Below are 14,625 nucleotides of genomic sequence, written 5' to 3'. Positions count from 1 at the left end.
GCTGATGGTACTTAGTTTTTGTAGATAGGGGTGGATGAAGTTGCTTTATTGAATGCAAAATACACAGCTCTCCCAGAATTTCTTCCCCATGATTAGCAGTTGCTTTGTCTTCTCAATCCTCCATCTTAATCTCTGGACTAGTAGGGAAATATCTGAGACTAGGCAGCATGCTAGCAGTGTGCTCCTAACCTGATCAGGTACTAGGAAGACTTACAGGAAATTATGTAGACTAAAATAAATTAAATCTCACTACACATACTGTCTGCCTTACAAGGTACTGCTTGTTGCAGAGGTAGCCTAGTCAGTTCGATTTTGCTAACCTTGCCTCTGGTAGCTCTTTAGAAAACTAATATTTAATTAAACTTTAATTTGTCAGTTTGTTAATTTTCTGTTGTTTTCTATTGCAGCTATTTTTATTACATGATCTGCCCAAATTTAAACCAACTTTGGTATCACTATATTGTGCTGCCTGTGTTAGCTGTTGTGGCTTAGTAACTCTGAATGTCCTGATTAGAAATTAATAAGATGCAGTATTAAAACATGTTTCAAATAGTTTACGAACTGGCTCACAGACCTTGAAGTAGTCATCATACTGTTTTCTATCAAACGGAAATATTTTTAGTGCTGCTCCATGTTGTGGGTTTTTTTTCTGTGATCTGGAAATGTAGCTACTAAGAATTCCTGAGCAGCACAGCGGTAGAAGGGGAGACAAGTAAGAGTCAAAGGGCTGTTGGTAGTTAATTTTGTGTGCTGCTTTGCTGTGTCTAGTAAAGAAACAACAGCTAAATGCAGTAATGTAAACTCAGCTGCACTGATTTGTATCCATATGTGCAGGAGACAATGTGCAGGGAAGCCTCTAATCTAGACAGTGACTTAAAAATCTAGATGAAGAGTACATAAACAAATCAGCTTGAAAGTTGCCAGCCTACTGCTGTGGAAAAAATACATAAAATTACAGTAATTACGTAAAAAGCAGTAAATGGCAAGTAGGAGTGATTTACATGATTTTTGTCTCCCTTTATATAGGACTTGATGGCTGTGAAGAAGCTTCGCTGTATTCAGTGAAGTACAAATAAACACCACTGAAATTATTACAGATGGGGAAGAAGGCCTTGTCTGAAGTTCTAATCTATTCAGTTTGTCACAGTGAAGCGCAGGAGGTGTCTTACAACACAGCGCAGGAGGTGTCTTACAACACAACGCAGAAGTATCTTTGGTGGGAGAAAGTCCTGGGTTCAAAACATTGCTCTGGTCCAGTTACAAAAGACGTGATGAGCAAATGGCTAAACGTTGAAACCAGCAGGATTCACGTTGAAACAACTTGTGAATGCTTTAATGATTTTTTTGCCCCTTTTCATGATTTCAGATTAGTGCTGAATGCACTCCAGCCAGACAAGCTGTTGAATTCAATGTAGAATTGTGTGTAAAGTGCAAGAATGCAGTATAAGTCAGATTGAATGACACGATTTTTACCTCTGGCCTTAATATGTACTATTCTAATTGTATGCAACTTGTACAGTTTTAACTGGAAATGACTAAGATAGAGGCAGCAATTTCCATTGAAAGTTAAGCCAATATAAGAACATTCAACGATGACGAGAGTTCATATCATGACTTCCTAAAGGTGACTGGTTCTTCATGAATCTAATGTGATTCTTATGGGAATTAAAAAATCCCACAGTGAAACATTTAAAACATGGCACATTTTAAAAGTTTTGATCTCATTATTCTTTACCTTTTTTTGTTAGGTATTTTAATGAGATGTCTGCACAAGGATTAAGACCTCGCACTGTGTCCAGTCCTATCCCTTATACACCCTCACCAAGTTCTAGCAGGCCTATATCACCTGGTAAATATTTAAATGAGTTTCTAAAATTATTGTATGCATCATGTAGTAAGGTACCCTATTAATATATTTAGGTCAGTAGTCTTTCAAAGGTAGTCTGGATTAAAAAACTGCATTGTAAATGTAAAAATAGTTTTGCCTTGGATGTCTTCTAGTGCACCATGGTTTTGGATAGTTCTGGTTTACAGTGTGAACAGATATTAGAAATTAAGGGCAATTATCACTTGATCTTTCATTTCTTTTTGCTCTTTCTTTTTCTCTCTTACTGTCTCTCTTTATTTTTCTTTTTCATAGAAGTTGCCCAATGGGATATGTAGTTCAAACAGATTTCTAGAGTTTGGTGATGAGCAAGCAATGAGACTGCTACCGTACTGAGTCAAAAATAAATTAAAGAAATTAAGAATTCCTGTCTCCAGTAGTTCGTATAACAAAGGCAAACTAACCTTTTCTAGGTTTTTAATTACTGAATATAGTTTTGAAGTCAAAGGAAATGTATTTGTTACTAACGCATTTATTAACTGAAATTTAAAATCCCTTAAAATTGTGCTTGGACATTAATTAATAGTTGTTGGTCGTGGATGTTATACGGCAATCACAAACTCACTTCTGTGTAATGAAGTGAATCCTGCATGCTCTGCCTTCCCAAGGTCATCTTTAGAACCTGCTGGACAGCCCTACAGTAGGGGCACATGAGATGTGCTCCATATTGACACATTCTGCAAGATGGGATTGAGGCATTTATTATACAGGTCTGCTAGAACGTACAAAATTGTTTTTAAATCTTTAATTTTCAAGGTTGACTATAGTTTTTCAGAAAGACTCAAAATGATTTTTTTCCAGGTGTTACAAAAGGAGTGAGCATGTGTGAAAACTAGCTATGGCCATGAGTCACATTACAGTGTTAGAGATGAGCATTGTAATAGTTTTTCAAGAGGTTTTGGGGCCTTCTGAAATGAGCCAAATCACTTGATTTTTGCAAGGTATATTACCAGGAGAATAATACATGTTTTCTTATCCTTTTCCTCTATCTGAGCGTACAGGAACGCTGCCATACTGACAACTGTTCTGGAGTTACTACTGCAGGTGTTTGTGCCCTTCTAGCACGCCCCAGGCTGCCACACTAATATCTATAGTTGGGAAGTTTCAGACATCAGAAAAGTAGAAGCACCAGTTGTTAGGGAACTAATAAGATCAATGGGGAATTTTGTACAGCTGTCTGAGTTAGATGAATGCAGTAATGGATGAAAACAAATAGGTTTTGAGAGTACATTGTATCTAAAATAGCAGAGTGAGATGCTGTCAAAAGTACCAGCACAGAGTAATAAAGCAGTTATATTGGTGTCAAGTTATTGTATTGCCTAGTATATTTCATTTGGGAAATAAACCTGAATTTGTGGAAGCATCCTTTGAAGCAAGCTGGAAACACTGTAATTTCATGTGGATAGCTGGCCAGGTTTAACAGGTCAGATTTTGGCTCCTAAATCCCAGAGCCTTTTATACTAGCATGGCTTGAGATGCTGCTTTTGAGGACTCCTTCAAATCGAAATACTTCTGAGATTTCTAGCACAGTGCATAGAACTTTGAAGACATTGGAAGTTTTGCTACTTCTAGGCAGCTGGGAATTAGTGTAACTAATTTTTTCTCCCCCTCAAGGTCTTGTCTTGTTAATGGTAGGCACAAACACAGGTGCTTGCAGTTAAGGCCAGAGGTGGGTTGTGGTGCCTACTGTAGCTGCAGTGGCACTGTTTTGCATTGATTTAGTGTTGAAGAAGTGTGAAAACTGTTAAATCTAGTGTGCTTTTATAAAATTTTAATAAACCTTCAGAGATTGTTTTGGTCATAATTCTCCAAAACAGTCGCGAGTGTCTAATATTAAACAGCTGAGGAAAGTCTTGTCTCCTACCTTACTAATATTTTTATCAGAAAGCAATAGTGCTTTGGAAAATGGGCTGTTTTGAGAAATACTCAAAATAGAACATTTCAAGGTCTGAACTTTAAGCACTTAGCAGCTGCTGTTTGTTTACCTTCATTAGGTACGCAGGTACATTTACATTTGTAAAAATTAGTTGTTACAGAAAGGAAATATTTCAATGGAAGAATTAGACATTTGCATTTTTGAATACTATTCTTTCCTCAATGTGGATAAAGCAGATTGTAATTTTACATGTTAGTTTCTAGCCTAGTCCAGCCAGTAACTCACCCCAGGATGTTTTAACTTCACAGCCCTAAAGATCTGTGAGTCCCTGCCTGTAAACACTGAGGTGAAACAGGAGGGAAGTCTTGGGTGCAGACCTGGTTTGCCTTGGAGGAACCACCTTCATGCAGTTTCTTTGTGGAAACTCCTGGTGGCCCAGCGCTATATGGCTTTTCTAGGGACAACCTTGCTGCTTCTTCAGACTGTATTTTGTTCAGGGAGCCATTTCCTCTGAGGAGAAATGAAGGGCTGAATGGAAATATTTGTGGACTAAAACTAAGCTGCCGAGGAAGATTTACACCATTTATGTTAAATGAAAAATTAAGTTTATCATTGAGTAATGTATGTTGTGAAATATTGTTTGTTACGAGAAAATAAGTTAATTTTACATCATTCTTCTCAGTACAATGACTTTTGTTTTACGTATCTAATCTGGCAGCAGTTACCATTTCTTAACCTATGATTGATTCAGAACTAAAAAATTTAAGAACCCTCACACTGGAGTTTGTAATATACACAAGAATGTTGATCTTATCTTGTTTTGGTAATTTTTAGGTCTGTCATATGCAAGTCACACAGTTGGTTTCACACCACCAACTTCACTGACTAGAGCTGGAATGTCTTACTACAATTCCCCAGGCCTTCATGTGCAACATATGGGACCATCCCATGGTATTACAGTAAGTATTTAAAACAGTAAATACTTGTTACCAATGTAGTTTGGTTTATAAAAGTTATGATTGCTTGTCCTTAAGATTTTTTTGCAAAAGCATTTTTGTAAATGTTTGGTTTTGTCTCCTTGCTCCAAGATATCTATTGCTGCTTTCTTCAACCTTGATTTTCCTCTTCACCCCTCAGAAACTGATTCTTTTTTGGAGAACCTTATTCCTTGCAAAAGAATAGGGTGTATTATCATCTTAAGGGAAGTAATAGGTATCATCTTATGGATCAGCAGGCAGGATGTGAGAAGTGATGTTCTAAGGTACTAAGCCTATCCCAAGAAGTAAAAACATTGCTTTCATTTTTCTCCTAGTCTCCACCATCTGACGGATGAGTCATCTGAGGTTGCTCCAAGCTCAGGTTTTCTTCAGGATGACACACAATGCTACCACCATGTCACTGTAACAGGCAGTTAACTCTTGTTTTCTGTTCTCATTGGCAAAGAAGAAAGTTAATATAAACATTTGTTAGGACAATTTCTCATATCTTTCAACTGGATTTGTTTTCTTTTTACCTCTGATGTTTGATGGATTTCTACTTAACCATGTTTCTTTTAAGTGTATGTGGAGTTTAATGAACAAACAGAGCCTAAATATTAACCATTTGGCAAAATACCTTGTAGTTGTTGTATCAAGAGCGTTTTGATTTTTTTAACAGGTATGGTAGTGTACAAATATCCTGCAAGGTTTTTGCATACACGTGTCGTTCTCAGATGTGAAAGCATATTCCTATAGAATTTTTAGTAGAATGCTACAATGTGGCTGCTTCTAAAATCGTTTAGGTGAGCCTGCAAAGGTAATCATTAATTTCTTGAGCAAAGTGGTGGGAGTGTTACAACAGTGGAAAGAACAAGAGGGAAGCTGGAGCTCAGCAGGAAGGCAGAGTTCTGATCTGGGTTCCACCCATTGTTGTGCGTTGAGTTAGTCTCTGAAATGCTACTATTTCTGAAACTGTAAATTAACTGGTGTCACATTGAGTCACTATAAAAAAGGTCATCTTCAAGGTGAAGTACTAATTGTTTTGAGAATGGTGTTGATAAGTAGCTCTTGATGTCATCTTGATACTGAAACTGAGTCCCTTCATATTATTAGATGTATGCAAATGCAATAAATGATTTCAGGTGTTTCAGAGACATCAGTTAGTTGTCAAGAACCCTTGGTTTTTTGCATAGAGCATTAATCTACTGTACATAGCTATGCAGAAAAGTAGATACAATATACGTTATTTGACTAAACTGCTGTTTGATTCTTGACTCTTCATTTTTTAACTCTGTTACAGAATAAATTGACTTTACCTGTAGTGCATTTGGTGTAGTGCTGTAGTCATGCTTCTTACCAGAGCCCTTCACCTTTGGTTGGTTATTAATTGTGGGGTGGGTTGTCATGCCATGAGGTTCTTGATTGTTGCTAACTGCATTGGTAAGTAGCGAACACTTTAGTTTCGAAAGTGCAGGAGTTAGTGTTATGCAGTGTAATTTAAATTATTACATTGCTAGCATTAAGGAAGATCCCCCTTCACCCTGTTTTTTAAAGATATAGTGGATTTTAAATCTTTGCGCTTAAACATGCAGGTTGTTGAAAATATGTAGTTTCTGTTGAGGGGAGCTCTCTAACAACTGTTTCACTCCTGCGGCTCAAAGGGTTGTAATCTTCTTTTGTTTTCCAAAGAACAACTTATATTATGCTTTAGTCTTGTTCTGGTGCTCAAGACTAAGAGTCTTTCAGAAAGCAAGCGGTCCTGGGCAGACTCTCTGGCATTTAAAACATTCCCGCCCACGCTCAGGTACCTTATAGTTGGACTTCTTACGCCAGCAGTGTAAAGTTAAAGGTTTGTCAGCACCTGGTTGGGCAAGCACAGCTGAGTGGTGCTGTCTCTATAGCATCTCACGTTTCTGTTTAGGTTGCTGGCCATCATAGGTAAATTTATTTTCAGGACATACGTCTTGCGTTCATTTCCAGCAAGCTGACAGGAGGAACGCTTGTTCTGTTTGATCTCGGATGTACTTGCCCTTTCCTTTACTGCTCCATTGCAGAGTAATATTTATTTTATATAAAAGTTGTATTGTGATTCTTGTGATGTTTTGAAATGGATTCTTCCCACGTAATTGCTCAGATTTTTTCGTCTTGTGTTTTATTTTGGAGGTTTTTTTTTCTGTTTGCCAAGCTCAGTACTTTGGTTAGAGGACTTACACCTAAAACCATGCAAGACTGTGTTAAACATAATTTCAATATTTGTTCTGCAGAGGCCTTCACCACGAAGAAGTAACAGCCCTGACAAATTCAAACGTCCCACTCCTCCTCCTTCTCCAAACACGCAGACCCCAGTGCAGCCACCTCCGCCACCACCTCCACCACCTGTGCAACCTACGGTCCAGTCCGCAGCATCGCAGTCAGCCACTTTTCAACATTCAGTGCATCCCTCCTCTCAGCCTTAGTGCATGTGCTCAGCAGTCTGTATGTCAGAAGTGGACTCATAACATGGAGCAGTTTACTAAAAGCCAAAGGCTTTCTCGGCATATTTGGATTTGACTTATTTGCACTGAGGTTATATAGGCTTCACTGTTAATTGTGTTGTAAACGTTTGTATAAAATGCAGCCAGTGTTGTGGGTCTACAACACTAACTTAACAAAGTTTTCCATCAGTGTTTACTTGAAATACATGTATGTCCATTCTCTGGCTGGAACATTTGCTACTCTGTTTGGTAATACGGCATTATGTCGTTTTGCTTGGCTCCAAAGCTTCCTTTTCCTGGCTCTTAGGTTTGTAAAATTAAAGGGATACCTTTTTATATTTTTTCATGACAATTTGCAGAAAATTGAAGGCATGATGGGCTATCTGATAAATTCTGAAAAATTACATTGTTTACCAAGCTTATGGAAAATCAGCACTACGTTTCAGTCATTTGAAATAACAGCTTCTTGTGCAAAAGTGAGTCAGACACCCTAATCAGTGCCCGAGACACATACTCCATTGTATTATGTAGTAAATAAGCTTAATACAGCACACAGGACACATCCATACTTCTCCTGTTTAAAAGCACCTCAAATGTATGGTACAGTCTGAGTTTTACAGTGAGGGAACTGGCTTGTTGGAGTCTGTGGAATGTACAATTCGTGGATCTTAAGAGTTTTGATGATGTCACTTGACATTTACATTAACCTGTAAGCTGCCCATACTGTGTGATCTTTCACAATTAGCTTTGGTGAGTGGGTCCTGCCCACAGGTTACTGATAACTGATTAAAGCGTGCTCTTTGATTTTTTTGCTGCAGAAGGCGATGTGATTGTAGAGAACAGCTGACGATAATTTTTTTCTTGTTAAAATATATTAATTGTGATTCCCCTGAAGCAAAGTTTGAACAGGTATTCTAAATGTTCAAAAGTCTGTTAGAAAATAAGATATAAGATGAGCATATAGGAGTATATTGGCATGACAGCCAAAATGTTGTATTGCTTGGTAGAAACACAGTACAAGAAAGTAGCACAACATGGCACTAATGAATGCTTATTTAGCAGCCTAAGCCGGTACAATGTATGAAGAAATGTATTCTGAATACATTCTTTCCATCATTTAGCACAAATAAATTGGTTTCACTTTGCAGTGGAACAAAGTGTCACTTCTTGATATTGACATTTTAGTTACATTTTTCCTGAGGTTCCTGTTGAGTACTGAGGTTTATATATTATTGATAATTTTAAGTGGTTTACCTCATATATATGGATATGTGGGCCATGGAAAATGACAAGAGAATGTTTATTTTATGAGAATATGTATCTGGCTATAATCAGAGCAGAACATGAGTAATTTATCTTTTGTTTACAAAAGCTAGTTTGACATGCCTAATGCTTTATTAAGGACATTTTTAAGAAAGAATTACAGCATTCTGGTAGTGTACTAACACTTGTACATATATTTTCATGTTTGCTGCTCACCTATTCAGTAAGAATTGCAAATTGAAAATCTTTATAAAATTAGTGCTCTAAATCAAAATAGTAAGTTAAAATAATGTTGTAAAAGGTTCTGCTTAGACAAAAATAGAATTTCTTCACTGTGGCTGTGTAGTTTCAGCTCTGAGAAAATTTAGAGAAATGCATATATGTCTATTACACTTCTTAAACCAATACGGGATCAAGTGCATTATCAAATTACGTTAGTTATGTTAGTGACTCTCCAATCAAGCAATTCTCGAGATTGTGACAGACCTAAAATTTGAGCAGTGCTTCCATCTGAAAATAATTGACCATAGCTGATACTCACCTTTCCACAGAGGAAACTTGGCTGTGAGCATCATAACTAAACAGAGCTCCTGAATTAGTGGTAGGATTGAATGTGAGAAAATTAGAGGCAGTCAGAGGTGAGACTGAGGTGAAGATAGGATTGCTTTAGTTTGATCCTTGTCCTTTTGTAAACATAAGACAAAGAAAAAATATATTCTTTTATAAGTAGGATTCCAGGTCAAGTATACCACTATTTAAAATGGTGCCCTACTTTCTGAAGTGCTTTGAGGTTTTTGGACGCATGGCTCTATAAGTGTGAGGTCATAGTGGTGGTAGTATAAATGCAGGGGAGGGGGAAAAGGGAAAGCCTTTGACAGTGTTGTTTTAAGATCTTAAAATGGAAAATTGCCTAGAATAATTCACATTGGAAGCATATTCCAAAACTGAATTTGTGTAACCGAAGTTCAGCTGCTGTTATTAAGTGTCTTATTGAACTCTCCTTACTATTCCAGTGGGACCGTTACCAGAGGAAAGTAAAGAACTGACAAATGTATTCTAAATCCTGAAAGTGTAATGAGGCACTAAGTTGGCCTTACCTAACTAAGAAGGTTGAACAAACATTTGCTTGCAATCAGAATTGTTAAACTCTGTTTGTAGACTTTTGAAATAAGATGAGGAATTGTGCACAACCATCTCCTAATAAATGTAAAGGATTTTCAGTTTTCCTTGTGGATTATACTTATGAATTATGATTGCGCAGCTGTGATTTTATCGCATCTCCTGTGGACTGGAGAAATTCACTTGACAGTGAGGTCCAGCTTAGCATGAGTGGTTAAGTGCTTGGTGTCTTTATCTCAGAAGCACCCGGGTGGGTTTCTGCTGTCCATCTCATTATTAATGCCTTTCAGTTGCACACTGCATCATCACTAGTTGTGTAGGGCCACAGAAGTGATTTTTACTGCGGGTGGGCATTTTGTAAGTGTACCTCCTTACAGCTAAAAGCGTTAAAAAAACCCCAAATCCTTTAGTTGTTTCAGCCGTGCTTTCCTCTCTGACAATCAAGCAGTTTTCTTTTTACTTTTTCTCTCAAGGGATCTGGCATGGACACTGGAATGCAGCTGATATTCTGTAGAGCATTAAGAGTTTGTTTTATCCACGATTTGTTCCAGGCAAGTTCTTTGGAAGAAGTGGGACTGTTCGGAGATAGTCTTCCAGCTAGAAGCCAGATAAGATTGTTTTAATTACATGTACTCCTCTGAGAGCATATTCCCAAGGGCAGACAGGACTGTCAAGAAAGCGTCAGTGTTATTTCTATTGGCAGTTGCGATACTGGTGCTGAATGGGACAGGATTCTTTTCCAGTTAAAATGTCTGTGTCCACCCATCTTTGCTGGGTAGAATTGCTGTGCACTTCAGCTAAATGAAAAACACAGTATTGGAAGCGATGGAAATGAGAAGGCTTCCTGCGATCTGTGTGAGTTGCACTGCTGACAGGAGACAATTTAGACTTTGTATTTTGTTAAATAAATGGAAAGTGATCGTGGAGACAAATAAAAGAGCCTTGAATACTTTGTCCATCAAAGAAGACAGTCTCTCATCCTCAGTATTATTTCTTACTAAGAGGATGCATCCAGGGGACCTTGTTTAAATCTTGTAGTGCTTTTTCTAATCCTAACGCTTACTTTTACAAGCAATGTGAGTCCTAATACTGTTCAACTTTTTGATGTTTCCTTTTTTGTTTCAGTCATGGCAGTCTATTTCTTTTTGATCCTTGGGAATCTACAGAGCATGGACTATGCAGACCATATTTCTCCAGTTCAAGCCATCTCATAAGAAACCAGAAGGCTTATGAGTGTAAGCTATAAAATTCTAATACACGTGTATGTTACCACAACCTCCTTGAGAGGGGAATGATCTGCCCTCTTGGAGAAAGAAAATACAGCCCCTGCTTGCTAAAAGAACTGTATGCATAGAGACAATCTGGTTTCCTCACTTCCCTGAGGAGCTGGATGCCTCTCCCAGCCCTTTTTTGGATTTGGACTAGAGTTCTTGATCTTTTAATTTTTTTCTTTTAATTCCACATCTTGCTGTAATAAGTACTCAGGATATCCTTCATGTTCCTTTTGGGTAATAACCACTAGTCCCAGAACAGACAGAGGTTAAAAGTCATTGCTACTTTGTGGACCAGAGGAAGTCATTGTGTATGCCAGACTGTGGCTTTTATGATGCAGTTGTAGTTCAAGTGGGAGGTTTTTTTAAGCAGCTGTTGCTGGTTTTGCATTGGTCGTGTGCCCCAAAGAGGATATAAAACTATGGACTTTGGTGCTGCATTAACAGACAGCTGCTAGGTTAGGGAGAATAGTGCTTGTTCCTATTCAACTAGTTAGGCTCCAAAGAAAAGTACTACCTCATCTTTAGGTTGGGATAATGTGGCGGAAGGGTCAGGAGAGATGTTGAAGCTGTTCTAGGATTTGTTCTGGATATATTACCTGGCTAGGAGTCTTTCCTCACTGGAACTGGGCTCTGGAGGCTATAAAGCTTTTGTAGAGGAGTAGAGGGCAGTTAAGGACAGATGTTTGAGGATTGAGTTTGAGAAAATCGTGTGTCCCTGTAGTAAATTGCTGCTCAGAATACTCTGGCTAGGCCTGGGAATTGCCTGTACTAAAACTGTAACTTTTTTTTGTGTGGTTTCCTTTCCAAAAGTGCTGTGTTGCAGTTCATTGAGTTCTTGGCATTGGTATTTAACTATAAACCAAAAAGAGCAGTTCCTCTTTCCACAGAAATATTGGAAATAGTCTACATGCAAAAGCGAGATTTCTCACAATATAAATTAATACTGTATCTGTAATCAAAGGTGTTTAATTCTAGTGGTAAAACCTAAGCTGTCCAGGGCACTTTAGTTTGTGATTGCTGACTTTTGTTTTGGCAGGTGTTTCAGATGAAGTCTAAGCCTCCTGTGGAGGAAGAAAAAAAAATCACCTGACAGCTGTAGACTGCTCCTTTCCTGCAGAAATACAGCAATTTCCTCAAGTGCAAGTAAAAATGGAACAAGCATCCTTCAGCTTTTTTTACCTTGGTGATTGCTCTAGTGTATTTAAAGAATATATGAAGCCTCGTTATACGCTGGTTGAGTGTCTAGCTGGTTATTCCTCTGTTTTCCTGATCCTAGCGAAGGAAGCCTGTTCAAATTCGGATCACGTTTATAAATCCACTGGTTAACAACAACTGTCAAAGTGCAGATTTGTTGAGCATGAATCCTAGAGATGACTTTAAAAGCATTACACTGTGTTGGCTTGAGTTGGAGCTTATCGTTGAAAGAACCTCAGATACAAAGAAGCTTTTCTTAGCAGGTTATATTTTATTCCTGTATTAGCTGTATTATTGCTTTGTTGTTTATGTCAAGGTGTTTACATATATTTGTAATTGTTACGATGTGTCTGTAATCAAGCTCATCTGTGCCTTCATGCGGACTTCCAATAAACACTTGATTTTTTTTGTATTTACTTATATGGAAGACTATGGGGTGGATGTATATTTCCTTCCGTCTGTCAGCCTGTCATCGCTGGGTAAAAGAGGAAGAAAGTGAGAACTAGGAATCAGAGAAGGATATGTGCTTGTCTTTGTTGTCTTTGATTTTTGTTGCCCCATTTGTGATATTCTCACTTAGATGGCTGAGTGGGGAATCTGGGGATTGTCCTGTTTGCATAATAAAGTTTACATAAGAGATGCTCCTCACTTTGGATTAGGTGAATGTTCTTTTGTTTCTATCTTGGAAGAATGTAGCTGTATTTCTTGAGCTATTATTGTGGGAGAGTTCCAGAGTACCTTTCTCCCTCTGAATTAAACGTGTAATTTTAACCTTTTCCACCTGCCTTTCAGTGAGAGCTTGGGCTTTCTTTGCCACAGCAAGAGCTGCAGTATCTTTTGACCTTAGTAGGCCTGCTTACCGTAAGGGTACTTTCTGATGACCGGAGGGGTAGGAGAAAAAGAGTTTAATTTTTTTTCTGGTTTTTTTCCTAAGCTTATAAGGACAGAGACGCATATTTGTACAAAGGAAAACTCATCTTAGGTGTTTTGAGTCAAAAGCAGTATACAGCTGTATAGCTACATTTCTCATCTGATATTAAGTATGAGAGAAAGAGAAGGCAAAAAAATGTTTCCTTGCCTGTGTAAAGGGGTGTGCTGCATATCTTGTAGCTCAGAAGAAAATGGTTTTGGTATTTCTTTGTACTCTCAAAGGTTATCGTATCTTCAGCTTTTATTAGTTTTTCTTGTAATCAAACCTGATAACATTTAAATAGTTCTATTGTTGATGGATTCAGTAATTTTTTAATGTAGATTTGTCTTAAAAATCCATTGTGAGTTCTACTGTCTTGTCGTCTTTTCTTATTAATCATTTATTATATATTAATCAATTATTATATTTAATAATATTAAAGCATTAACCAAAATGAATTTACAGGTATCTTCTTAAATTGTAGTCAGTGCTTTCTTGATATTGGGACATCATATTAACCATTTTTAGAGAGAAACAAAGGAGAAAAGCAAGGCATAGTATACTATAACTGCAGTATTATAGTTGAATTGTAAACTTTATATTTGCAGCTGATTTGTAAACTTTAGATGTCTAAAGATGATGTTAGCATTTGTGACAATTTTGTGCATACTTTGTCATCCCTTGTGAATCTGGTTTTATCCCCTTTTTGTTGTATGTGTTCATTCACTGACTTAGTGCAGAGCTCACCTGTTTGGCATGCTCAGTAGCTTTTGGAAGTGGTGTTTGCTGCGTCTGGTTGCATTGCCAAGTTTCTGGGGATAGATCTTCAAGTCCCAGTAACACCTGCACTTCTCCTGTGCTCAGTGTCTGAGTCTTGCTAAACTCATTGGGTGGATCCACTTGTCCCCCCCTTGTTGCTCAGCTGCCGCTCAGGCTTTGCTCTGGTCAGCACAGACCTCTCTGCATGCAATGTAAAGCCCACCGGGGCATGAAAGGACATAAGCGAATGCTAATCTAGCTGATGCATGTTACTCTGTGTTCCTAATATTTCTTAAAATGCTTTGTTCTCCTCTCTCCACTGCTGCCAAAGCTGAGCAATTAGTAGTTCTGCTCATCTCTTGAGTGCCCTGCCTGACCCTGACACAGCCGTGTGTCTGTAAACTGGATGGATGAGCTGCTGGCTGTCTTTGCGCGTCATTTGTTTTCTCTCTGACATTTGTCTGAAGAGAAGTGAGTTGCTTGAGTACTTCCAGAAGATCAGACTCAAAGCGAAAGTTGATGCATGTTATTGGTTTAATTTCAGGTTGCGTTTTCCTGGTGATCTCCCTTTTAAAGGATGGCTCTTTTGTATTCTTTCTGGTGCTTGTACCCCTTTGCAAGTTTCCAGCATTGCAGGAGTTAACTTAGAAATTCTGTCAAACTGCTGAGAGCAGGGGGAAGAATGATGTATTGCAAAGCAAGCAATTTTAATAAGCCTAATCCTTCCTATATGTAAATATGCTGGCTTAGGTATCAGCGTTTCATGTGAGGCCATTCCACACCTTTCAAGGTATACGGTGTATCCTTCAGCCAAGAAGCAAGAAGAGGTTGAAGTCAATCCTGTGTTTTCCAGATGGAGACTGAAGGTATGTATTCAGACCATTTGTTCATTTC

The 14,625-nt window shown here is 38.1% G+C and overlaps 1 protein-coding gene across 2 annotated transcripts in view; it reads left to right on the top strand.

Annotated features, from left to right (window-relative positions):
* CCDC6 (coiled-coil domain containing 6) overlaps positions 1 to 12,489 on the top strand; it is a 51,576-nt gene extending 39,087 nt beyond the window's left edge. Inside the window, exons 7-10 of one of the 2 annotated variants that reach the window (XR_011337999.1) lie at positions 1,749 to 1,849; positions 4,596 to 4,720; positions 5,074 to 5,168; positions 7,003 to 7,138. Coding sequence is in view for 1 of the 2 variants with exons in the window: in XM_069864180.1 (XP_069720281.1) it covers positions 1,749 to 1,849; positions 4,596 to 4,720; positions 7,003 to 7,194 (418 nt within the window). In the remaining variant the exon portion in view is untranslated. Of the gene's footprint in view, positions 1 to 1,748; positions 1,850 to 4,595; positions 4,721 to 5,073; positions 5,169 to 7,002 lie in introns of both variants that reach the window. The other variant, XM_069864180.1, reaches the window with a different exon arrangement.
* The last annotated feature ends 2,136 nt before the right edge of the window (positions 12,490 to 14,625 follow it).

The sequence above is a fragment of the Phaenicophaeus curvirostris genome, chromosome 9 (genome assembly GCF_032191515.1).
Source record: "Phaenicophaeus curvirostris isolate KB17595 chromosome 9, BPBGC_Pcur_1.0, whole genome shotgun sequence".
Lineage (NCBI taxonomy): Eukaryota > Metazoa > Chordata > Aves > Cuculiformes > Cuculidae > Phaenicophaeus > Phaenicophaeus curvirostris.
The sequence above is the reverse complement of the archived record's forward strand: the minus strand, read 5'-3'. Positions and strand labels throughout refer to the sequence as shown.